Source organism: Galeopterus variegatus, unplaced genomic scaffold (assembly GCF_000696425.1).
Source record: "Galeopterus variegatus unplaced genomic scaffold, G_variegatus-3.0.2 Scaffold62, whole genome shotgun sequence".
Taxonomy (NCBI): domain Eukaryota; kingdom Metazoa; phylum Chordata; class Mammalia; order Dermoptera; family Cynocephalidae; genus Galeopterus; species Galeopterus variegatus.
In genome coordinates, this window is record NW_007726173.1 from 554,131 (window position 1) to 581,207 (window position 27,077).

A 27,077-nucleotide genomic window follows, 5' to 3' on the forward strand; every position below is an offset into this window, starting at 1 on the left:
TTTTTTTTTTTTTTTTTTTTTTTTTTTTTTTTTTTGTCTTTTTGTCTTTTGTCCGTGTCCGGCAACGGATCGCAACCCTCAGTGTTGCCCCCGTACCGGACCGGGGACCGGCGACGGGATCGCAAGCCTCGGCGTTGCTCCCGCGCCTCGCTCAGCCAGTGAGCGGGAGCCGGTCTGTACGTGGGATCCGAACCCTCAGATGGGAGCGCTGCCGCGCTTCCGAAGCGGCGCACTATCCAGTGCGCCACCGGGCCGGCCCAAAGTTTAACTTTTAATTACCTGCTTTTAGAATAAAATGTTAATCTGTTGGCAGAGAAAGAATTCCATATAAATGGTATTTCGATAAGTAATGAAAAAAAGTAAGCATAAATATGTCCATAATTACACTATCAACCCGTCCTATGTTAAGATTTTCAATAAATAAGATAGCCCATGATTTGCTAAAAGTTATTTATGGAAAGAGGGTTTACTTCCCATGTTCATCTCTCATCTGTACTAATTATGTGTATGAGTCACGACTCAGAAAGCTATCAAAATAAAGTATGTTTGAAAAACATGCTATCAGGGCTGGCTGGTTAGCTGAGTTGGTTAGCATGTGGTATCGATAACACCAAGGTCAAGGGTTCAGATCCCAGCACTGGCCAGCTACCCCCCAAAAAATAAGAAAAGAAAAACATGCTATCAAACTAGATTTTTAAAGATATTAAGAAACAACAACAATGCACTTGATAATTATATCTGAAAGCTTTTGATCACAGCTCAGTGGTAATATGCCTTTAATCAAATGTATTTTGTCACCTCAGGTAATGTTTTAAATAGAATTTTTAAACTGGTGATACAATAATAAAAATAAACCATTGTAAGGGCCGACCCATGGCTCACTGGGGAGAGTGCAGTGCTGATAACACCAAGGCCACAGGTTCGGGGATTATATAGGGATGGCCAGTTGGCTCACTGGCTGAGCGTGGTGTTCCAAGCCAAGGGTTGAGATCCCCTTACCGGTCATCTTTAAAAATAAAAAATGAATGAATGAACAAACAAACAAACAAACAAACAAACAAACCATTGTAGACAGTTATGCAACTTATGCAACATATACTTCTTCCACCCTAAACCACTAATGATATGTTTTTGTAGATTTTAGTCTTTCCAAATATTAGTAAGAAGACTAGTTTTGCTTTCTATTTAATGTTCTATTAAAATATTTTGCCAATATGTGTCAAAAAGTAACGGCTCTTTTAAAGAGCTATTACAATTGCAATTTTACCTATGAAAACAGAAGGATTCATATTACAGACTTACCTTGAGCAATATCTATTCAGTTAATGACTCTTCACTATAGCTGTTCCTGAAAATCTATGCTGTTTTTCAGACTCTTTTTTTGGTATAATGACCCTTTCATCCAAAAACATACTAAATAAACACTCTATAAGAAGTGATATTTTGACATTACAATTCCAGGCAAATAAACACCTATTCATTCAACCCAACTGTCCCTGGTGATAGAAAAGAACAGGGTACAACTGTGAACCATGCCTCATGCTTGGATGAATGCAAAATGGCCTGCCTTCACTCTGTGCACACACGCCGAGTGGGTTGAAGCAGGGGGCGTCTACATCTTCCATGCCTCTCTTCTACTGGGCACATGTGCTAGCACCACCTGCTCTGAAGTGCTCCCTTGTGTGCTTTTTCTACCCTAAAGATGCTTTCCTGTTCATAACTTTATTTTTATTTTTATTTTTATTTTTTTTTCCTTTTTGTCTTCTTTCATGACCGGCAATGGATCGCAACCCTCAGTGTCGCGCCCGTACCGGACCGGGACCGGCAACTTTTTATTTTTAAGTTCAGTGTGAATGCAACCTCCCCAAAGGTTGAAAAACTGGTGAAGAAAATGATGCAAAAGGATGAATTCACATTTAAAAGTCATTCCAGAGCATGACTCTCCTGCATCCTACCTCCACCAACCACCCCTACTGTGAAGTGTTCCTTTCCTCCTTTGGCAAATACAGCAAACTTTCATTACATGGCATTTTATGTATCAATTGTGTTTATATGTTGTTTACTACTTATATAAACATGTCTTCATTGTTCAATTCATATATTTTATATTCATAAAATGATTTGGGTGTCAACAGTCCATCTTTATTTTGTTCATGTTTTCATGGGTCATATATTTTCATATTTGTGAAAATGATTTGGGAATCAACAGTCTATCTTTATTCATTTCATGAGCCATGTATCTATTGCTTAGTAACATCATTCCTAAATTTAGTGGCTGAAAACCACAATAAACATCCATTACTGCTCAGAGTTTCTGTGGGTAGGGATTCAGAAGCAGTTTGGCCAGGTAGTTCTAGCTTGAGGTTTCTTCCGAGGTTGAGTCAAACCTCAACCAGGGCTGTAGTCACCTTAAGGCCTGATCTGGGTTAGAGGATCTGATTCCCAGATGGCTCGCTGATATGGCTGGCAAGTCGGCACTGCCTGCTGGTGGGAGGCCTCAGTCCCTCCCCAAGTAGATCTCTTCATGAAGCTGCTGGTTTCCCCCAGAACATGCAGTCCAAGAGAGAGTGCTGGGGGAAGCTATTTTTTTCATGAACTAGTCTCAGAAGTCACACTGCATCGCTTCTTTCACATTCTGTTTGTTAGAACCAGCCACTAAGTCTGGGACAAGAGGGAAATTAAGCTCCACCTTTTGAAGGGAGGTGAGTCAAAAATTTGCAGACATTTTAAAAACCACCACGGCCATTACGGTCAAATCTTAAGAGGACTCTATACACTTCAATCCTGCCATTCTATTATTCACTCCTTACAGGAGTTCAGTTGCTGCTCCAGAGTTGTCACAATCCAGAGAAGTGCCTATGTTTAAGGGAGATAGGTTATTGTGCAACCAACAGAAGTTTTAACTGTAAATGGTGCTTTTTTCCTCAATGCCTAAAATACATTCTTCGGTAATCAGTTAATGGAAAAAACTAGTGGATTTCGTCAGCAATTAGACACCTACTGGCAAATGGGTCACTTCAGATGTCCCTAATCCTGATATGCTGACTTTAATACTCAGCCAAATAACTTTGCCTTTGGTTATAATAGAGAAGAATGTCTCTGTATTATTATTTGAAGAAAAAAAAAATTCTCTAACTTTCAAGTTTCACTGAGATGATGTGGAATAGTTGAACGGTTTGTCTTGCTCATTCCTATTTGCACTTAGTTTATATAGAGAACATACCTTGCCCATCGGTGAGTCTAGCCATCCACCTGACCTCTCTCCAACCAAACTCCTTTCTTTACTTTTAACCAAGACTGGCTTCCTCTCTAAATTCCCTACTTCTATTAATGGCTTCAGCATTTTCCCAGAAACCTCACATCGTCTTTGATTTAAGCCCACCTTGTCCTAAGTACAGGTTGTTGCTCAAGTGCTCTTTATGCCATCTCTCCCATCCGTGCTTCCTTCTCCATTCCGGAACAAGTATTTTCCCACATCCTTATTTTGCTCAGGTTCTTGGTGCTGTCTACAATGCCCTTCCCCCACTTCCTAAACTCGACCTATCCTTCAAGAACTAGCAGCAATGCCATCTGCTTCCTTAAGTCTTTCCTGATTCTCTAATGAATCTCTGATACAATTGTTCTGATATTCAGGATGTTTATTCACTTTCAGAGATAGGAAGAACTCATTATTTTTTAACAAATTCTAAATTCTAGCAATTCAACAATAAACATATAATGAGCACTTTGCATGTCAGACATTTATATATAACTGAGATTACAGTTATCTTAGTTGATGTTTACAAAATCCTAGGAGTAAAGTTCTTTAGCTTATTTTAAGGATGAGAAAGCTGAGGCTCTGGGCAGCTGGTGGACTGGCTCTCTGAGGCTTACGTGGTGGGTCAGCAGCAGAGCCGGGGTCTCCTGACAGCAGCGCACTGAAGGGCTTTGGAGGGAAGCAGTGTAGCTGAGGCGGCTTGTCTGTCATTGCTCATATTATTCCAGAGGAAGTCTAAAAAAGCCTAACTCCATCTTTGACTTTCTTGGGACAACTTCATATAAGCAGATATAAATGAATTGTAAGAGAGAGTAAATTAATTTTTTTTTTTGTCTTTTTTCCGTGTCCGGCAACGGATCGCAACCCTCAGTGTCGCCCCCGTACCAGACCGGGACCGGCAACGAGATCGCAACCCTCGGTGTTGCCCCCGCGCCTCGCTCAGCCAGTGAGCGGGAACCGGTCTGTATGTGGGATCCGAACCCTCGGCGGGAGCGCTGCCGCGCTTCCCAAGCAGCGCACTAGCGCAGTGCGCCACCGGGCCGGCCCCGTAAATTAATTTTAAAACCTCAGTTCTGATCATTTTTCTTGAGAGATGGGTGTCAAGGAATTTCTTTTCTTGGATAGGAACAATATTCTCATATAAACTAAATGTTTCTTTTAAGATTTCTATAAAGAAAGATCATTTAGTTAGCTGATAATAACTTCTCTTGTTTATGCTATCATCCCAAGAAGTGACTAAATTGTAGTTTATAGATAACTGGCTGTCTTATGCTTATATCCCCATACTCCAAGTCCACAGGCAACCACTGATCTACTTTCTGTAGTAAGAGATTAGTATATAAAAATAAATGGGATATAAATGGTATAAATGGGCCGGCCCATGGCTCACTTGGGAGAGCATGGTGCTGACAACACCAAGCCAGGGGTTAAGATCCCCTTATTGATCATCTTTGAAAAAAAAAAAAAATCAGGTTGTTTTCTTATTATTGAGTTTTGAGAGTTCTTTAAATATTCTGGATAAAAGTCCATTATCAGGTATATGACTTGTAAATATTTTCTCCCAGACTATGTCTTGTCTTTTCATAATAAATAATATGAAAAGCACCTTTTATGTACTAAACAGGCAGACACAGCTGAAGATAGAACTCATTAACTGAAAGATATATCTTAAGAAAGTACCTAGGGCCGGCCCCGTGGCGCACTCGGGAGAGTGCGGCGCTGGGAGCGCAGTGACGCTCCCGCCGCGGGTTCGGATCCTATATAGGAATGGCCGGTGCGCTCACTGGCTGAGCGCGGTGCGGGCGACACCAAGCCAAGGGTTGAGATTCCCTTACCAGTCACGAAAAAGACAAAAAAAAAAAAAAGTACCTAGAACATAGTACAAAGAGACAAAGAAAAAAACATGAAAAAAATTGAGACAAATAGAGTAAAATAAAAGATGGATGTCTAATCAGAGTTCCAAAATAAGAAAACAGAAATAATGTGGAAGATGAAATACCTGTACAGATAATAGTACAGAAACTTCCAGGGCCGGCCCGGTGGCGCACTGCTACAGTGCGCCGCTTGGGAAGCGCGGCGGCGCTCCCACCGAGGGTTCAGATCCCACATACAGACCGGCCGCTCACTGGCTGAGCGAGGAGCGGGGGCAACACCGAGGGCTGCGATCCCGTTGCTGGTCCCGGTCCGGTACGGGCGCGACACTGAGGGTTGCGATCCGTTGCCAGTCATGAAAAAAAAGACAAAAAAAAAAAAAAAAGAAACTTCCAGAATTGTTGATAGATACCAATCCTCAGAACCAGTAAACTCAACAGAGAAATTAAAAGAAATCCACATCTAGTTCTGCTCAAAATGGAGGGTTATTTAATCTTAATTAAATCCCCAAACTCCACTAAATTATAATAAAGGGATTTCTGACCTTAAATAATATAAAATCATAGAAGCATGACTATCAGGAGTGGAGACGACAAAAATGTTTGGAAGCTGACAAGAGAATGGATGAGAAATAATTGAACTAGGATGTCTGAGACAAACCTCAAGGCAGAAGTGAAATTGGATAAACGACCCAGTTACATCACACCATCTTAAAGCTTCAGGAATTGGCAACCCCATGTACCTTCTGGAATGGGGAATGAAATGGAGGGCATCTAAAATAAGGCAGATTGAGTGAAAGATATTTAAGAAGCAGTTAAATCCCTAGATCTCCTCCCCAATGCCATGCTCCTGGGTGACTGCCTCTCCTACAGTGGCAGAAGTCTAGACGTTTTTCTCTAGACAACTGAAATGTTATCTGGCTTGGGAGACAATAGACAACATTGAGTCCTAGATACCATATGAAAAACAGGGAGGCTGAGTAACCATATTAATAATAAATGCTTCCAGAAATCCTCACATTTCTGGTCAATTAATCTGACAAAGGTATCAAGACAATTCGATGGGGAAAGAATAATATTTCCACCAAATGGTGCTGAGATAACTGGATATTTACATGCTAAAGAATGAACTTGGATCTCTATCTCATATCATGTACAGAAATTAACTCAAAATAGATCACAGACCCAAATATAAAAGCTAAATCTATAAAGGTCTTAGAAGAAAACTCAGGAAGCAGGATCAGTTGACCGTGACCATTTATTGGATATATAGGAAAAACTAACTCAGATTTTAAGCCAGGTTGGCTGAGAAAAAAAGAAAAAATGTGCTTCCAAGACACTAAGCAGAATGTGCCTTCTCTCTTCGCCATTTGGCACTGTATCCTTTTACCACAGTAAATCATAGCCATTAAGTACAAATACATGCTGAGTCCTCCTAGCAAATCATGGAACCTGGGGATGGTCTTGAAACCCCAACACAGGCATATATAACAGGAATAAATCAATTTGCCTTTACAGCATAAAGTCAAACCAGCACATGGATTAAGCTGACTTGTTGACTTGCAATTTTCAGAGAGCAGAACCTGCCTAGCCTCTTGCCTCAGCAGCTGCTAATGGGCATGAATCACAGCAACCCAGCCTCTTGCCCTTCCCTCCCAACCCACGCTCACTCCTTCCCTCACAGCTGCTGCTTGGTGTGTTCTTGGCTGTCTCAGCCCACAGGCAGAAGGTTTAGCATGCCATCATTCTAAATCCAGGGTATACACAAAAACATTTTTGGGGAAAGACGTTTTTAACATCTTATTAACTTAAAAATGCACGTAAAAGTGCTTTGTAGACAATAAAGTGCTTTACAAGGTAATGTATCATTAGGCTTAAAAGGCAGGCGTGTATGCCATAAAATATAGAACATCTTTGATGTAATGCTTCCAGCACAAAGTTATTTCTCTAGACTAGGTATCATACCTTCCTCTAATTACAAGCTCACATAAAGGGTACAAACACATTTTTAATTTTGGTTTCAGGTTTAAGTTTTGTAGGCCTTAAAATGAATACATTATCTTCATGTTAACAGAAAACAACTTCAAGGAAGACAAGATCACAGACCCATCACCTCAAACTGGTATATACACTTTATTATACCATTGGAATCCTTTCCTTCTAAGTCCTTTCTGTATGTCATATATACACACACCCCACCTCAACGCAACACCTATTCAATATGTTTATTTCACCTTTCCTGAAGTTCAGGTCATAGTAAATCTTAGTACTCAAAAGGATTTTCCAACCTCTTTGGACAAGTTAGTTTTGAATGTTGACTATAGTGTATGCCTGTACCTGGATGTTCCCAAATCTGGCAGGGCAGCATAGTCATATGGGGAGTTTTCTAGGCCCCCCTCCAGATTTACTGAATCAAAATTTCTATCAATGGGGTCTGTATCGCTATTTCTTAAGACTTCCTGAAAGCAGATATGCCTAGGAGAACTCTATAGAGGCTCTAGGTTTGGAGTGAACAAGTATGTCAGAAGTCAGAACCGAGAAGAGGATTTATGGAACGATCTTTAGAAACTGGGGTATAAAGGAAGGAGATTTTATAATCTTGACATCAGGAATATTTCTCCCTAAGTTGCACAAGGATTATGACACTGAAATCAAAGAGAAGAAAATATAATCTAGTATACTACATGGCTCTGCAGTGGATAATGTCTGCAAAATCTAAAATAATAAAACTACTAAATGGTTTTCAACTTTATAACCAATGCATAGACAAAGTACAAAAGGCTTAATTATAGTTAGATAACAGTACACAAATATTGTCAGCCTTGACAACATAAAAATCTGGTACAGCTGAAAGAGATGGAAAGAGGGAAGGGAACATGGAGAAGGGGAGGTGGTGGGAAGGAAAGAGGAAGGTCCAGAGTACCATATAAAGTTGATAGTCCAAAAAACAGAGATTTAAGTATATTACTTAGTCACAAAGGTAGCCAGTAAAAGAACTAAAATAGCAATTCAATAATAATAAGTTGGGAAAGTAGAGAGGTGAAGTAACTTGCTCAAATTCAGCTAGAAAGTACCAAAGCCAGTGAACTGTACACAGGCTTCTCACACACCTTTTTCCAGAAAAGGCCAGCTTGAAAATTTCCCCATCTGCTCATTCTTCCAACACACACCAACATTTCTTAAAAAGAACCAACCCTTCCATAGTCTTCCTCACCTGCAATCAATGTTGAACCTATTTTCCAACTCCACACCATAGTGATAGAGGAAGCTACTGCTCTCCGAGTCAACTGTTAGGAAGACTTCAGCCACCTATCCATTTTGTCTTTCAAAACCCGACATAAGGATCAGACATCAACAATGAAAATACAAAGCAAGTCTGCCTACTCAACTCTGAGTCCAGAGACCAAACCGCCTGCTTTCACAGAGCCAAGCCAGAGTCATGTGCATGGAGGCCCAGCCCTGCCTGCTCCAGGAGAGGAAGCGGGCAGCAGTGTGTGAGGGGTGGTCAGAGGGACTGCTGTGATCAAGGCACTATCTGCTTCATGGACCACAGTGTGGACTGGTAAAACTACTCAGTGACCACTTCTTTATAACTTCATGAGATGTTTTGAAATATTTAATAGAAATGACAATTTCTACTCCAAAAATAATTCTTCAATAATGAGTTATAACCCAAACCCATTAGTACCTGTAAAGAGCAATTTAAAAAACTCACTTTAATTCACTATTACTTACCCCATTTTCAGTGCGTTTTTCTCCAGGTACATTTATTACATTTCTCTGAGTTCTTTGCTCTTGGGTCTGACGGCCACCTAAAGAAATCAAAGGACCAAACTTACTAAAAGACATACTTATGGAGAAAAAACCATATTCTCCTATTTCTTCATTTATTCAAATATTTATTGAACTCAAGAGTAAAATACCAGGCTGAAAAATTCAAGACTTAGTACAGCTGAAAAGGTGTTTTACAATTAATCTTTTATAGGCTTCCAAGACGGTGGACTAGATGGTCCCCAGTGTCACTCTCTCCCACAAATAAACCAATTTACAACTATTAAAAAGCAACAACAGCCAACCTGGGGCCTCCAGAGCTCAGGGGAAGAGGAGGAGAGACCCATGGAGTGCACGAAGGCAAGAGAAGCCACGATGAGAGAAAGAAAGGATAGCTGCCACCATCTTGAATCCTGGCCGTTTCAAGTCTGGAGTTGGTGAGCACACGGAGCAAGAGCTGGCAAAATCCACAGCTGTGCCTTTCATATGAAATTGCTTGGAGGTGGCAGGGGAGAGGTGGACCTTGGTGGCCTCCAGGCCACAGGGTTCCCGTGGACCCACATAGGAGTGAGGAGCCAACAACTGAAAAAAGGAGCCACTCAGAGGCCAGTGAGTCATCACAAGGGACCAGCACACGGCCTGTCCCATGGGAAGTGTTTGGAGTGCAGGAGGTGGGATAGACGGGCCACTCGAGGAACACTGGGACACAGCATGGACAGCTGATCTGCCCCCAATCAGCACAGAACCATTCAGTGGAGACTGGTCAGTAATATAGAACTGTAAGGGATGCAGTTTGCTAAAGACTCAGACCCAGACCAGAGTTTCCACACAACCCAGGTATACTGGAACTCACAAGACCCGGAAGTCAAAAATTAAAACCTGAGATGCACAAAAAGCCTTCCCCAGGGAATCAGCAGCAAAGCAGCAATTTAGCTCAACCACAGGGCTCAAATGCTGGTCCCCAGAGGAAGTTCCTCCATTTTAGAAATAAGCAAAGGACAACAAATTAGTTCTAGTACAGAGTTTAAGTGGTGGGAACAGCAAATAATCCAACACAGAACTGAAAGAAAAACAAAATACCAATAGATCAAAGACAAAGTTTGATATTAACTAGTAACAGTCTCACATCACCAAAGAACATCTATAAAACCTAGAAGGATGGAAGCCCCCTGGGCTCCCAGGCCAGGGAATAGGGAGGGCTGGGGGTCCCAGCCATGACCCCTGACATCCGCAACCAGACCAGCAATGTCCACCAGGCTGCCACAGGAAGCACCCCAGGCTCCTGAGCCAGGGCAGTGGGGGGGCTCGGGCCTTGGCCATGCCCCCTCAACAACTGCAACCAGCCCAGTGATGACCACCAAGAAGCCTCAGGAAGTGCCCTGGGCTCTGGAGCTGGGGTGGTGGGGGACTGAGGGCCTCAGCCACACCACCCTGACACCCACAACCAGCCTAGCAAATGACCACCAAGCCGCTGCACGAATGCCCCAGGATTGGGAGTTGGGGGGCCGAGAGCCTTGGTCACACCCTCCTAACATCTGCAACCAGCCCAGTGGTGATAATCGAGCCACCGCTGGAAGCCCCCTCGTCTCCTCTGCAGGAATGAGGGGGATGCCATGGCCTCAACCACGCTCTCCCTCCTGCCTCCTTCTCCCACTCTGGTTCCATCCCCTCTCCCCCAACTGCTCTGCAACATCATCTTAGAATGTTAAAAATATATATATATTAATAAACTGATAAAAATTAATCTCTTATACATAAAATTGTTTAAACAAAACCTTTTTACATTCTATCTCAGATCCTGAAATTGACTTATCAAAAGGCTTTTGGCATTTAAAAATGGTGAAGACGGCAAATTTAATGTTATGTGTATTTTACCACAATTAAAAATAATTTTTTTTTTTTTTTTTAAAGATGACCGGTAAGGGGATCTTAACCCTTGACTTGGTGTCAGCACCACACTCTCCCAAGTGAGCCACGGACCAGCCCCAAAATAAGATTTTTTTCAAAAAGGCTTTGACATTTTAGAAGAGACTAAAATAGAATTTATCAAGTAATGAAAAAATGGATGCAAAAAATTGATCTTCGCTAATATTAGGGTTAACACTGAGATGGGACATCATTTCAAATTTGGCAGTCTTTATGAATTCCCCTTTGTTCATACAAATAAAAATGTTTAAAAAGGCATCAAATTTAAACTGGAAAAATTTTTCATATATCCTGTCATATTTTTAACATAAAGTGTGATGCACAGTTCTGTAGTAGGTGACTTAGAAATAATACAAGTTAATGTCTCTGAGTTGCTGTATGCCTGCTCCTACCTCATCCCATCCCCCCAGCTTTTACTTGATGCTATTTTGAGAATTATCATACCCCAAAGCCCACTCTGTTGTGCTAGGATATATTACACTATACAGGATGATGAATCGAAGGTTTAAAAAAAAAATAGAAAAACTTTTTTTCTTCTATTCATTTCTTATTATTCGAAAAATTTGAAGAAAAATTGTATTATGGAAGTACTGATTCACCTTAAACCATGCATTATCAAAGTGGGTGATAAAATACAGGGGTAAAAAATAGTTAACACTTTTTATGTATAAAGCAAAGTTATATAGTACATAAATGTATATATGGTATATCCAATGGGGGAAGGATGAGGAACAAGTAAGAATAAAATGTTCAAAAAAGAGCAATAATGAAAAAAAAGATTATGAAACTTATGCCACTATCAGTTTACAAGGTAAGTTAAATTCTTAGTTATTCTTAGTATTTTTTAAGGAGTAAGATATTCAGGTTAATTTAATATTCTTCAGGGCTGGCCCATGGCTCACTTGGGAGAGTGTGGTACTGATAACACCAAGGCCTCAGGTTCAGATCCCTATATAGGGATGGCCGGTTAGCTCACTTGGGAGAGCGTGATGCTGACAAAACCAAGACAAGGGTTAAGACCCCCTTACCAGTCATCTTAAAAAAAAAAAAAGAAAAAAATTCTTCAACTGCTACTTCTTCCAAACAACAAACTATCAAGAAATTAGAATACTATAAAGGCACAACATTAAAATTATACCAAGTGTCACTTCATCTTTGATGGTAAAGAAGAAAGTTAATGATCTTGCATTTCAGAGTCAGAAAATACTGAAGAATAACCTGACATTTAGTGAGCACTTACTCTGCACCAACCCCCCTCTAAGCACTTCACAAGGACATCTCATCAACCCTCACCACAACTGCACAAGGCAATGTACACCCTGCAGACAAGGAAATCAAGGCACAGGGAGGTAAAGTCACCCGCCAAGGTCCTGTCTTAAGTAAACAGTAAGCCCAGGATTGAACTCAGGCGGCCTGTCTCCTAACTCTACCGCACCGCCTCCTGGGTTCTAGGTTATGTTCTGCAATTAGCTGGTTGTATGACCTTCACTGAGTTATTTACTGCTCTAAATTGCTGTTTCCCGTGTAAAGGAGATTGAAGTAAATCTCCTCTACTTTCTCCTCCGGCTTCTAAATAGAGAATTCTCACCCCTTTTAGTTTAGGAGTATCTTTTCCTTCTTGTTATATCCTATAGTTCTACACACAATAAACATTCAAATGTAATTCCCTTTAAATAATATCAATTGGTGATAACTGCTTTGCCCTTAGCAAGAATTATGAGCCTTGGGCCTAAACCTGGCTCCTCAGAATATAAGTTGGAGAGAGAAATCCAGCGAGTAAAAGCAAGACAAAGCAGAGAACACAACACCCCCGTGAGCTGCTCTCTCTGCCATCCTTCTCTTCAGCTCTGAGAGGCAGAGTATCCATGAGCACAAGCAGAGGGCAAGAGCATTACAGATGGGGGGAGATGGAATTCTGAGGGCACAAAAGAGAGAATGAATTTGTAAGAATGAATGAGACTGGAAGAGAGAAAGAAGGGATAATGTGGCTGAAGACATAGGTCAGGTCACATTACAAATGCCATCAAAGCTAATTTAAGGAGTGTTTTGGGCTTTTTTGTTTGTTTTTTTGTCTTTTTCATGACCGGTAAGGGAATCGCAACCCTTGGCTTGGTGTCGCCCACATCGGGCTCAGCCAGTGAGTGCACCATAGGATACGAACCCGCGGTGGGAGCGTCGCTGCGCTCCCAGCCCCGCACTCTCCCGAGTGCGCCACAGGGGCCGGCCCTAAGGAGTGTTAAATACAGAAGCAGGGACTCTGCTCAAAGTCCTGCGTAACAATGAAAGTGGTCCGACACACTTCATCCAGTCCTGACCAATCTCCTGCACCAGCTCCAGGTGAGAAGGGGTATCCTTTGATACCACACACTTCACTGCACCTCTCAAAGCTCCCCTCATCCTAATCCCCTGCCTGGAGTGCGGTAGCTCTGCACACTCCCCTTCAAGTTCTGCTCCTCAAGGTCCACGTCAAGCCCCATCTCCTGCAGGACGTCCTTCTCAAGCCCCAGTCTGTACTGGGGCTATCTCCTCAATACCATGCAGCTCAGCGCCAGCTATGCCCGCTTATCTCACATGGACTTACTCTGTCGCCACAGACTGAGCAGCACATGGCATGACGATGATGTCAACCTGACAACCAGTCCTGTCACCTTCCTTACGACTCTAGACACTCTCTTAAGTAATCCCTCACATTTCTAAACTTTATAAAGCAAGAAGAAAACAGGTCCCATCCCCAAAACATTAGGGGTTATGTACACATATTACATCAATAAAAGCAAAAATAAAACTTTTTATTTAAGGATAGCTAGGTAAGGGAAGAGTATAGATATTTGCAGAGCTCAGGTACCAAGTTAAAATAAATCCTTAGCACTAGAACAGCATTTTATTTATTTATTTTATTTATTATTTTTTATTTTTATTCTATTTTAGAACAGCATTTTAACTGTAGGTTAGTCTAATCTTCCTTCTCAGGAGGATTTTTCCAGAGAGGAAGAGTCTTGTCTAAAGTAAAAGTGGATGAAGAGCTGCACCTGGAGCCTCGGTGTCCTGACTCCACATGATCAGGAGCAGTATTTTAAAATACAGCATTATAGGGCCGGCCCAGTGGCGCACTGCTACAGTGCGTCGCTTGGGAGCCTGGCGGCACTCCTGCTGAGGGTTCGGATCCCACATACAGACTGGTTCCCGCTCACTGGCTGAGCGAGGTGCGGGCGCAGCACCGAGGTTTGCGATCCCGTTGCCGGTCCCGGTCCGGTACGAGTGCGACACTGAGGGTTGCGATCCGTTGCCGGACACGAAAAAAGACAAAAAGGAAAAAAATAAAAAAAATAAAAAATAAATAAATAAAACACAGCATTATAACAATATTTACAGCTGGGGAAAGATGATTTTAAAGCAGACAGTAGCTCATCCAAGGCGCAAAATTTCCTTTAACAGAAAATACAAATAAAGAGGGATAACTTGCAATAAGGGAATTTTCTTTTTACAAAAGGATGTCTTTTCATATGTCTTGAGTTTATTTTTTAAATATCAGAAGTAATCCATAATCACTAAAAATTTAAAGATCTCTTAACTATATAGTGTATATGTGTTCAGAAAAAAAAAGAAGATTCCCTTATTTTCTTTAAATTTTAATTCACAAATATGTAATACATTATTCCCATGGTTCAAAATTTAAAAGGAACAAAATGGTGTGCAATGAACAACCCTCCCTCCCTGTCCTGCACCACCCTGTCCTCTCCATCCTGCTTTCTCCCCACGCCCCTGGCTAACCACATTACCAGTTTTTTATAGATGCTTCCAAAGATATGTTATACATTTAAGAGCAGATACACACACATGACTATTCTTCTGTCATCTTTACACAAAAGGTGGCACAGTATGCACACTGTTTTGTAACATGCTTTATTCACTTAACATGTCTAGGAGATGGTCTGAGCCAGAGCAGAGTCTCTGCAGAATGTTCCACTGTGGGCATGGACCATAATTTAGTGAGGCTGACTCCCTATTGGGCATTAGGTTGTCCCTTCCAGCAATGTTCAATGAGTAACACTGTATATATCATTTTGTATTTGTCTGGGCACAACTTTAGGATAAATTCTCAGAGTGAGATTGCTTGATGAAAGGTTTTAGGCATTTATGTGTTTAATAGCTATTGCTAAATTGCCCTCTACAGAAGTTGCCAACTGACACCCCCACAGCAATGCAGAAGAATGCCTGTCTCTCAACCTCCTTGTCAGCACTGTGCTATTAAATGTTCTAATCTTAGCCAATAGGACAGGTCAAACATAGTATCTCAGTGTAGTTTTCCCTGCAGTTTTTTTTATCAGGAGTAAGGCTGAACATCTTTTTATATAACCTAGGGCCATGTATATTTCCTTTTCTGTGAACTGCATGAGCATATTTTCCCATTATTGTACTACTGTTTTTTTTCTTATCAATTTTTAGGAACTCTTTACATGTAAAGGAAATTAGCCCTCTGCAATATGAGCTACAAATGTTTCCCAGTCTCTTGACCTTGTTTAGGATGGTTATTGCCATGCAGTCTTTTTTGTTTTCGTTTTTAAACAATTTATCAGTCTTATCTTCTATGGTTTATTGTCACACTTAGAAAGGCCCTGACCACTCTAAACATAAAGAGTTTATTTTTAAAATCTAGATGTTTGACCCATCACAAAAGGTATTTATCAAAAATCATCCCTTTAAACAGCATGTCCCGGGGCCGGCCTGTGGCTCACTCGGGAGAGTGCGGTGCTGATAACACCAAGGCCCCGGGTTCGGATCCCATATAGGGATGGCCGGTTCGCTCACTGGCTGAGCGTGGTGCTGACAACACCAAGTCAAGGGTTAAGATCCCCTTACCGGTCATCTTTAAAAAAATAAATAAATAAAATAAATAAATAAATAAATAAACAGCATGTCCCTTTACGTGTTTGAGTGCGTTATCTGACTGTCTAGGGGTCCTTGAGAAAGAAGCACAGAAGGCACAGAAACACAAGATACCAGCCCTCCCTCACACCACTTGTGAATGAAGGGGGGAAAGTGTGAATAATTCATTTTGATATTTATTCCTATTTCTCTTAAATTAACTTTTACGGCAAAAATTAACAAATGAGGAAGGAAGTGTTTATCTACCTTGTTCACTGCTCTCAGCTGGGGAGTCCTCATGTCGAAGGAAAAATTTCACTTCTTCCCTCCGTGGCCCCCACTTCTGCAGATGTTCATACATCATATGATCAAAAGGTATGGGACGCTCTAGGAAAAAGACCTCATCTTATTCCAGAAACAAAATGACTCCAACCAAAAGTAAAAAATAAATAGAAAATGAAGTTAAATAATCGTACACATACTCATATTCAAGTATATTACAAGCACTGATTTTTTTCTGCAAGCATTACATTTTAATTTTAATGAATAAAAGAAGGAATATAAATGGGAAATAATTTAGGCAACAAACAGAAGAAGTATCCATTAAAGCAATTTTGCAACATTAATAGGGAACACTGAAAATATGCCCTTTACCATACTTATCAGGATGCAGTGTGCCTCCCATTCTTCAGAAAAATGTAACTGGCCAAGCCATGTTTTTCATTAAAATGTTACACATGACAATTGGATGCACAAAGGCTGGACAGGACACTTCCTGGCACTTCAGGCAATATTAATGTGAATGTCTGCCAGCACTTGCAGAGACCAAAATTTACCAAATAATAAAAATTAAATTCTATAGAATTAAATAAATGCATTTCAAAATTTTTTAAGAAAGCAAAGCTCACAGAATATCTCTTCACCAATTTCTAGAAGAGAATACTAACATAGTTGTTAAATTTAAAAGTACTATTTTTATGTTTATAATGCATTCCATTTTTCTTTTCTGTTGAGCTGTCTGTATGCCCATTAAAAAAAAAAAAAATCTGTCAGCTGCCAAAAAAAAAAAAAAAAAAAAAAAAAAAAAAAAAAAACCCGGTGCTTGCCCTTTTTTTTTTTTTTTGGCGCTGGCAAATTTTTTTTTTTTTTAATGGGCAAACAGACAGCCCAAAAAAAAAAAAAAAAAAAAAAAAGAAAAGAAAAATCCAGTTGCTTGCCTCTTTCTTAGCTATTTCAGAGAGTTCTGGATACTAATAGACTTGTCTTTTAGTTTTGTTGGTATATTTTTTGTACAGAAGTTTAAAAAATTTAATGTAAGCAATTACTAATCTTTTCCAATTTTAAGTTTTTGCATAATAAATATTTCTTTACTCAAGGTCAAAAAGATATTCTCTTATGTTCCCTCTACAAATTTTAAAGTATTCCTTTTCACTGACTTTATGGAATTTATTTCTGTGTATGACATAAAGATCTGCTTTTATTTTTTCCTACTTGAATAATCAATAGTCCCAGCATCATTTATTAAATGGCTACAGACATTTTTGGATTTAGTTCCCCCATCTTATTTTGAGTCCTCTTCCCACCCCCATCCTTTTCTGATTTCTCTTGGATTAATAACATTTTCTGTGTTCCCCCTTTTACCCTCGTGCCCATGTGAGACATAGTTCTAAGTACTTTACAGGCACTGTATACTTTAATCCTCATTATTACCAGTGGCAATAAGCCTGGCCTTGGCTTATCTCAGGTGCAGCACACCTTCAGGCCTACTGCTCCACAGGATCCCAACTCTCAGCCCTGCTGCCTGCTTCTAGCAGAGGCCAGCAGACCTACAGCTTCGGTTCCACTGCTGTCTTACACTTTTGCTCCACAGCAGTTGCATAGGGATGTTTACCTTCATTGTCGCCTTTTTTTTTTTTTAACGTGAGAGTATCTTTTTAGTTTTTATATATTTTCTCTACACTTTTTTTTTTTTTTTTTTTTAGCAATCTGAAGCAGAAGGGGTGCTTCGAATCACAACCTAATGCACCAATTTGGCCAATCTTAATTCTTCAGGTTGGTTAAATCTTGTATATCCACTGTCCTTAGTTTTTAAGTCTATTTTGGTTATTTAGGCAAGAAGGATTCTCATTGTTGCCTTCAATTTCACACACAGACTTGAAACCTCATATGGTTATCAAGCTACCTTGTTCAACTAACTTTAATCCAAGTAGAAGACAGAAGGCCAAAGATGTATGATCAATAAGTTTGCAATCCCAACTTCTCCTTCTTGGCCCTGAATGCCATAAAAATTTGTAACACTAACCTGTGCTTATATTTACCAAAAAAAAAAAAAAAAAAAGATCCACACAAACCAGTATCATAACTGGATCTCACACCTTCACTTCCAGGGGCATTTTGGTGGTGTTCTTTTCAGCTTCTAAGTCGTGCAAAGGTAGAAACCTGCCCACTAAGTCCAAAGAACTGTATCCAAAGGCAGCCAGATTATCAACCTACATACAGGTGAATGTAGTATATGCAGCAAGATCGCTTTAATTAATTTTCAATTTAAATTTTAACTAATCTTTTAGACAGTCAAAGTGTTTATATCAACTCACATGCTCTCTTAAGAAACACAATGAAAAAAGAGTTTACAAAACTAGCATATAAAAACCCTAGAATGATCTGGGGGATAGACTGGTTAATAGATTTCAGCCAATCCTGTTTTTAGTCCGACCATTTTCAAAAGCACTAAAACCAAGTAATGGACTAGCAGATACAAAACTATGCTATCTACCCTAAGTGAATCAATGTATAATATTGAATCAATGCATGTGTTGAAACAACACACTGTACCCCACAAATATGCACAAATGTTAAAAAATAAAAAATAAAAAAATATTTATCTAATAAACTAAAAATGAACAAAAACAAAAAAAACAAAAGCACTAAACCCTGAGATTTCTTAACCTTTACTAGCCTCTGTGGCACAAATCAACCCTCTTTCCATAATGCTACCTTAGATTTTAGCTTTTTGGGGTCTGCTAAGTCATTCACCACTTGTCCATATGTTGCGTATTCCAAAATATTATATGATATCACATTCTGTTCTTTGACCCTGTAGCTTTAGGCTATTTTATCCCTTTATTGTTGTGTTAGTGTAATTTCAGGAGGGGACAAAGATTAATCTGTGTACATGTATATTTTATCTGCCTTACTTAACCAGAAACCCATGATGTTCTCAGTCTATAAAACAGGGTTTCTTCACTGGGATTCTACGGACCCCCAGAGTTCTACGAGATGTAACTAAGAGTTCCATGAGGTATCATAGCTAAAAAAATTGAGCATTTTTTGAACTTCACATGGCATGCAATGCTAGCACTTGCAGTGATGGACAACAGTCAAGCACCCTGTTAGCAATTTCAGTAGTGGTGTCTCAGCCCTGTATGGTAGTGCACGGACGACCATGTTCCCTTGGCCAAGCTCATTCTCAATCTGGCAGTTGGTAACTGGTGAAAATGGTACTGCATGGAGGGGAAGATAGCAGGCTGATGGCATCAGCCTCTCCCCACAATCTCCCCAACACCTCCTTACATGTTGGTGACTGACTTATAGGAGCAAACAAGCTCTATCCCTGCAATAGGAAATTGGAGGGAATTTTTCATTCTAGAGAGAGAATATTTACACCTCATGAGCTCATCCCCCACCTCCCCTCCCGCCAGTTCTTTGCTCTTGTTAACATTAATAAACTTGGATTGTGTAGGTTAAAAGTAAATTATATTGTAAAATTTTCATATTTTTGCAATTCTTACTTAGTTGTGAATTATGTCTTTGTTTCATATTTTACTAGTGTTCGTGTGTCACAAACATGTCTTGCAGTCCAATGTGGCAATTTTTTTTTTTTTTTTGTCTTTTTTGTCTTTTTCCGTGTCCGGCAACGGATCACAACCCTCAGTGTTGCCCCCGTACCGGACCGGGGACCGGCAACGGGATCGCAACCCTCGGCGTTGCCCCCGCGCCTCGCTCAGCCAGTGAGCGGGAACCGGTCTGTATGTGGGATCCGAACCCTCGGGCGGGAGCGCCGCCGCGCTTCCCAAGCGGCGCACTTATCCAGTGTGCCACCGGGCCGGCCCGCAATGTGGCAATTTTTGAAGATGAGGTATAAGATAAAGAGAAGAATTCTAGACCTATGCCCACATTCAAGAGAACTGAAAACATATGCCCATACAAACACTTGGATAGCATTATTCATAGGAGCCAAAAAGGGGGAAAAACCCACTATGGTCTAAATGTTTGTACTCCCTCCCCAAATTCATATGTTGAAACCTAATCTTCGACATAATAGTATTAAGAGGTGGGGCCTTTAGAAGATGAATAGGTCATGAGGGCTCTGCCTTCATGGGGCTCTGCCTCACAAATGGGATTGTATAGGGCCGGCCCGGTGGCACACTGGAGAGTGCGCTGCTTGGGAGCGTGGCGGTGCTCCCGCCGAGGGTTCGGATCCCATGTGGAGACTGGTTCCCGCTCACTGGCTGAGCGCAGTGCAGGCGCGACACCGAGGGTTGTGATCCCGTTGCCGGTCCCCGGTGCGGGCGTGACGCCGAGGGTTGCGATCCCGTTACCGGTCAGTAAAAAAAGACAAAAAGGAAAAAAAAAAACAAATGGGATTGTATAAAAGGTCCAAGGGAGCTGGTTTACCCCTTTCACCATGTAAGGACACAGCAAGAAGGCACCATCTATAAAGCAGAGAGCTCTCAGCAGACAATGAATCTGATAGTACCTTGATACTGGACTTCAAAGCCTCCAGAAATTTGAACAATAAATTTCTATTGTTTAAAAATTACCAGTCTAGGGCCGGCCTGTGGCTCACTCGGGAGAGTGCAGTGGTGATAGCACCAAGGTCCCGGGTTCGGATCCCATATAGGGATGGCCGGTTCGCTCACTGGCTGAGCATGGTGCTGACAAGACTAAGTCAAGGGTTAAGATCCCCTTACCAGTCATCTTTAAAAAAAAAAAAAAAAAATTACCAGTCTAAGGTATTTTGTTATAGCAAATGTCCTACAACCAATAAATGGATAAACAAAATATGATATATCATGCAATGGAACATTATTCATTCATAAAAAAGAATGAAGTACTAATACATGCTACAACATGGATGAACCTTGAAAACATGCTTAGTCAAAGAAGCCAGACAAAAAAGTCCACATATTGTGTGATTCCACATATATGAGTGCCTAGAATAGTCAAATTCATAGAGTCAGAAAGTAGTATAGTGGTTGCCAGGAGCTGGAGGCAAGGAGAATGGGGAGGTACAGACTTTGGTGATGGTTGTACAACATTGTGAACGTACTAAAAACCACTGAGCTGTATACTTTAAAATGGTGATTTTTATACTATGTGAATTTTATCTCAATTTACAGAAATAAAAAAGGATTTTTGAAATGTTCTCTCTGCTGATTAGCTTCAATGTGAGGAAGGATATCAGCAAGTCCCAAGGCTAGTGAAAAACCACCTGGGAGAGCTGCAAAACAAACCCAAACAGTATTTTTCCTCCTTTTAACACAAGTTTGTGGCTGGGTGAGATATCCCTTCTCTAAGTCTTTGGCTCAGTCTGAGAACTTGATATTGAGACGAGAAGAAAACTATGTGAGCTGCAATCTAAGCATGCAGTCAAGGTGTGATTTACTCTGTACTCCTAGATAAGTTCTAGATTTCTGTAAAGAAAATCCTGTCATTCACAGAAATGCAACAAGCATAGTGCTGCTGGTGTTTCCACCTTCTTATATGTGTAGATACGCTTTATATGTGTAGATACATTTTACTTAATAAACATCAGGGCAAGGACAGAAATGGTCTCATCTTGGCTGAAAATGAAATCTGTGTGTGTGTAGCTCAAGTTCAACTCAGAACTGAGTATTTGCATAGCAAAAAAACAATCACAAGTTGAATGTTAAAGAAGTAAATTTCATTCTACATTTTTAGTTTTGAAAGTAACATTTTTTATATATACAGGCCTATAAAAAATATTTTTAAAAAACATGTATATTTGCCTTTTTAATCTGTAAGGTCTATATTTAGCCTATTGGTAAAGGGTATCCCTCAGTTTTGTATAAAATTGTGTCTTGGGCCATACTTTTATTCATATTGTTTATAGTTTTAGTAGCTTTATTTTTATTTTTTATTATTTATTTATTTATTTATAAAGATGGCGGGTAAGGGGATCTTAACCCTTGACTTGGTGTTGTCAGCACCACGCTCTCCCAAGTGAGCTAACCGGCCATCCCTATATAGGGATCTGAACCTGTGGCCTTGGTGTTATCAGCATCACACTCTCCCAAGTGAGCCACAGGCCAGCCCTGTAGCTTTATTTTTAGTTACTTTACTAATCATCATTGTCAATAAAATTTCATGTTTTATGTTAATTACAATTTATAAACTTTTAAAATTAATTAAAATAAATTACAACCTTTATTTAAATCTACCACATCTAACTATAACTTAAAAATTAAATACCATCTTGTCTTAAGCCTGTTATTTAACAAAAATTTCTTGTTTCCCTTTATGAATTTATAAAATTTTTGAAAAAGAAAGATTAAGGAAAAGTAAGCTAAGTTCCACTATTTTTTTTAATTATAAGAAAAAGTAACTGAAACATCACTTTTGTTTCTAAGTGGAAAAAAAATTACCCTACATATATCATGTAATTTATAGTATATTTCATTAATATCTCATATAATGGAAATCTATGAAAAGACTTTCAGGCATTCTTGGATAAGGTAAAAAATCAAGTAGGAAATTTAGCAAAAGGGAAAAAACCAAAGGTTCTACCTACGTTACTGATCTGCATTAGAGTTGACAACTGCATGGGGAAGGGAACCACAAAAAGAGTAGGAGAATAAACTGGCCAAATTAATAGACTGTCATAGGCTGACTTGTGTCCCCTCCAAATTCATATGTTTAGTCCTAATCTCCAGTACCTCAGAATGTGACTAAAGGAGATACGGGCTTTAAAGAGGTAATTAAGTTAAAACGACATTAGGGTGGGCCCTAATCCGGTATGACTAGTGTCCTTATAGGAAGAAGAGATTTGTACACAGACACACACAGAGGGAAGGCCATGTGAAGACGCAGGGAGAAGACAACCATTCACAAGTCAAGGAGAGAGACTTCAGAAGAAACCAACCTTGCTGATACCTTGATCTCAGATTTCTAGTTTCCAGAATTGTGAGAAAATAAATTTTTGTTGTTTAAACTACGCAGTCTGTATGGTACTTTGCTATGGCAGCTTCAAACTAATACACAGATCCATAGAGAAATATTCTCTACTCAAAAGCATCGATAATTATTGTATTATTATACCTGGGACATACCGATCATCCTAATTTTGTTAATACTTATATTTTAATTCCTATTTTGTTAATATAATGAGTTATAGATGCAACAATTTTTATGCAAGGGTTCCACGAGAACTGAAAGTCATTTTAAGGGTTCCTCCAGGGTAACAAGCATGATTGAGAAAGAATGTTAGAGTGCTTTCCCTCTCGCTTTGAATTGCATCCACTAGAAGATCTCTCCTCCTTTTCCTAGATCCATCTTTCCTGCTCATTTTACTCACTGATTTAACCATTTATTAAGTGCCCATTATGAGCAACAGGCTGAGGATATGATGGTGAAAAGACAGACAAGTTCTTGCTGTCAGGAACTTTAGTTCAACAAGAGAGAGATGAAAGCTACCAGATTATGCTTTAAAAAATACTATGACAGTATTTGAGTATAGGGGAGGGACACTTAACACCCTTTGGGATTCAAGGAAGAATGGGAGGCAAAGAATAAATAGAAGCTAGCCAAGCTCCTATGGATTATTCTAGACTATGAAAATAGCATGTACAGAAGCCATGGCAAATATACTATGCTCTGATTCTCTGCGCTCTGGGGGTGGTAGCACTCATCCCTGATGAGGAAAAGCCAAGGGTTATGGTTAAGATGGGCTTGGAGACAAGGATGGCACCAACCAAATGATTCACATAAGGGAGATAAGCATTTTCAAGCGGTCATGGACCATTTGGGGCTTCAATACCTACACAAAAATTGGATTCCCTTCCAAGCTAAGTAAAAGAGAAGGGAGAGGCAGATAAGGAATTAGAAGTGATTGGGCCGGCCCGGTGGCGCACTGGAGAGCGCGCTGCCTGGGAGCGTGGCGGCGCTCCCGCCGAGGGTTCGGATCCCATGTGGAGACTGGTTCCCGCTCACTGGTTGAGCGTGGTGCGGGTGCAACACCGAGGGTTGCAATCCCGTTGCCGGTCCTCGGTGCAGGCGCGACACCGAGGGTTGCGATCCTGTTACCAGTCAGTAAAAAAGACAAAAAGGAAAAAAAAAAAAAAAAAAGAAGTGATAACAAGTAAGAGCCAAAGTGCTAAGAGGAGAGAGACGATGAAACAATGATGGAATGATCAAGCTCTAATGTGGGTCCTCTAAAAAATGTTAATTACAACTGCTTAAATATATAAAACACTGTTTTTTATATATATACAAACATTGTTAGGCTCCAAAAATGTTAGAGCCTAACGTTAAAGCCTAACATTTTTCAGGGGACCCACATTAGAGCCCCTTTCCTGTAGCTGTCATCAGGATGGCAAATGAGGACCTCTAGTTTAGCAATAATCCAATATTTATCAAAGTCAAGTTTCTCTCAATGCATCCTTAAAGTCTTTACTCTGAATTCTAAGGATAACATTAAAAGCACAAGACTTTGGAAGAAAATATTTGCAAGTCATATAATATAGCTGATAAGGGACTTGTATCTAGAATACATAAAGAACTCTTACAACTCAATAACAAAAAGACAAATAACCCAATTAAAAAATGGGTAAATCATTCATGTCTGCTTAGCTCAAAAAGAAAATTAAAAAATAAATTTTTTAAATGGGCAAGGAATCTGAATAGACATTTCTCCCAAGAAGATATGCAAATGGCCAATAGCCACATGAAAAAGTGTTCAATATCATTAGTCATGAGGGAAATACAAATCAAAACCAAAATGAGATTCCACTTCACACCCACTAGGATAGCTAAAATCAAATAAATAATATCAAGTGTTGGCAAGAATTTGGAGAAACTGGAACCCTCATGCACTGCTTCTGGAAATGTAAAATGGTGCAACTGCTTTGGAGAACAGTCTGTCAGTCCCTCAAAAGGTTAAACAGAGAACTACAACATGACTCAGCAATTCTACTCCTAGGTATACACATAAGAGACATAAAAATCTATGTCCACACAAAAACTTGTATGTGAAAGTTCATAGCAGCATTATTCATAATAGATATAACATGGAAACAACCCAAAGTCCATCAGCTGATGAATGGATAAATAAAATGTGGTATAGCCATAAAATGGAATATTATTCAGCAACGAAAGGAATGAATTACTGATACATGCTTCAAAATGGATGAACCTGAAAAACATTATGCTAAGTTTGAAAGAAGCCAGTCAAAAAAGGACTACATGGGCTGGCCCTGTGGCTTACTCGGGAGGGTGCGGTGCTGCCAGCGCCGAGGCTGCGGGTTCGGATCCTATATAGGTATGGCTGGTGCGCTCACTGGCTGAGCGTGGTGCAGGCGACACCAAGCCAAGGGTTACGATCCCCTTACCGGTCAAAAAAAAAAAAAAAAGGACTACATATTGTATGATTCCATTTATATGAAATGTCCAGAATAGACAAATATACAGAGACAGAAAAACCGGATTACCTCTAAGTGCCCTTTAAACACTTCCATTTGAATACCTTACCACCTCAAACTAAACATGTTCCAATTGATGGTTCTCTTCCTGTCCAACACAGACTCACACATACCACACAGTTACCAGATGTATTTCCTCTAAGCATTATTTTCAGAGTGTCATTTCCTATTTAAAAATCTACACAAACCCTTCTTTCTGTATGCCCAGTAAGGGCCCACCCCCGGCCGGTGCTGAAGGCCTTGCACCAGCTGGTCCATTCTCTGCTTTGCTGACTACCTTCTTGCAATACCAGTCCCTCTGCTGTCTGAGTAGCACACCACATTCTCTCTCTTCTCTTCTTCCGTTCACATTGCTTCCCTTACTTAGTACACCCTATCTTATCTAAGTTCAACCCCTTCTTTAGAGTCTAAATTATTTTGTAGAATTTTCTGTATTCAGTAATCATATTACCTCCACTGATCTTCTCTGCCCAGCTAGCTGACAAGTTCCTTCAATGTGAGCCCCAGTATTTTACTCTTCTCAATTTAATAAAGAAATACTTATGGAGGGCCTACTATTTACAGGGCTTTGTACACAGGAAAACACAATATTTCTGCTTTCATGAAGCTGTCAGAAGGGAAAAGAAAAGTCAATGAACAATTTGACGTGTATTAGACAAAACTCTGTAAGGTCTCAGAGGACAGAGAACTCTCACTTGGTTAGTAGCAGTAGGAAGAAAGGCCTCACACAAGAGCTGGGTCTACCTTCCCTGGAGATTTTACCTCAAATCAAATCACATAACACATTACTTTTCTTACAAATAGCATTTTGCGAAATCCTATCCCCATGTAATGTAATTGTTTTTATTTTAATTACTCAATTCTTTATCATAGAAAACTAAGAAGCAGGAGCAATATTTTCCATTTGATAAATACTAAACTGTATGTGCTTAGTAATCTTTATAGAAGCTAATACATACCATTTCCCCTCCACACTTCAGCTAAATGGCAACTGCCTTCTCCAGGTTCTTTGCAAAATTCAACAACATCTCGACAGGTTGTTTCTGGTGTTATAGGAACTTCTGTTAAAATCTGTTCATTGTTGCTAAGGAATACGGTTAATATCATCTGTAAGAGAAAAGATTAAAGCTAAAATTTAGATTCCTTATAAAGAAATTAATCTATGAATTTAAACTGACCCCTCCAACCCCCTTCTCCCCAAATGCCTACAGGAGTAGTTTCTGGAAATAAATAAGCTGATTCTAAAGTTCATGCAGAAAAATAAAAAAGTAAGACAAGTTGGGAAAATTCCAAAAGAGAAGAGTATTAGAAAAGAATAGGGGGGGCCAGCCCGGTGGCGCACTCGGTAGAGTGCGGCGCTTGGGAGTGCGGTGGCGCTCCCGCCGAGGGTTCGGATCCCATATAGAGACCTGTCCGCTCACTGGTTGAGCGCGGTGTGGGCGTGACACCGAGGGTTGCGATCCTGTTGCCGGTCGCAGTACGGGCGTGACACTGAGGGTTGCGATCCCACTACCGGTCACGAAAAAAGACAAAAAGGAAAAAAAAAAAAAAAGGAAAAGAACAGGGGCCGGCCCGTGGCTCACTCAGGAGAGTGTGGTGCTGATAAAACCAAGGCCACGGGTTCGGATCCCATATAGAGACCTGTCCGCTCACTGGTTGAGCGCGGTGTGG

At 40.2% G+C, this 27,077-nt stretch overlaps 1 protein-coding gene across 2 annotated transcripts in view; it reads right to left on the minus strand.

Annotated features, from left to right (window-relative positions):
• Nucleotides 1-26,513, minus strand: part of PPP1R13B (protein phosphatase 1, regulatory subunit 13B) — a 50,454-nt gene extending 23,941 nt beyond the window's left edge. The window contains exons 1-3 of one of the 2 annotated variants that reach the window (XM_008576587.1): nucleotides 26,366-26,513; nucleotides 15,958-16,077; nucleotides 8,863-8,939 (exon numbers count right to left, since the gene is read on the minus strand). In XM_008576587.1, coding sequence (XP_008574809.1) covers nucleotides 8,863-8,939; nucleotides 15,958-16,077; nucleotides 26,366-26,513 — 345 coding nt within the window. The remainder of the gene's footprint in view (nucleotides 1-8,862; nucleotides 8,940-15,957; nucleotides 16,078-26,365) is intronic. The other variant, XM_008576594.1, reaches the window with a different exon arrangement.
• Nucleotides 26,514-27,077: the final 564 nt, after the last annotated feature.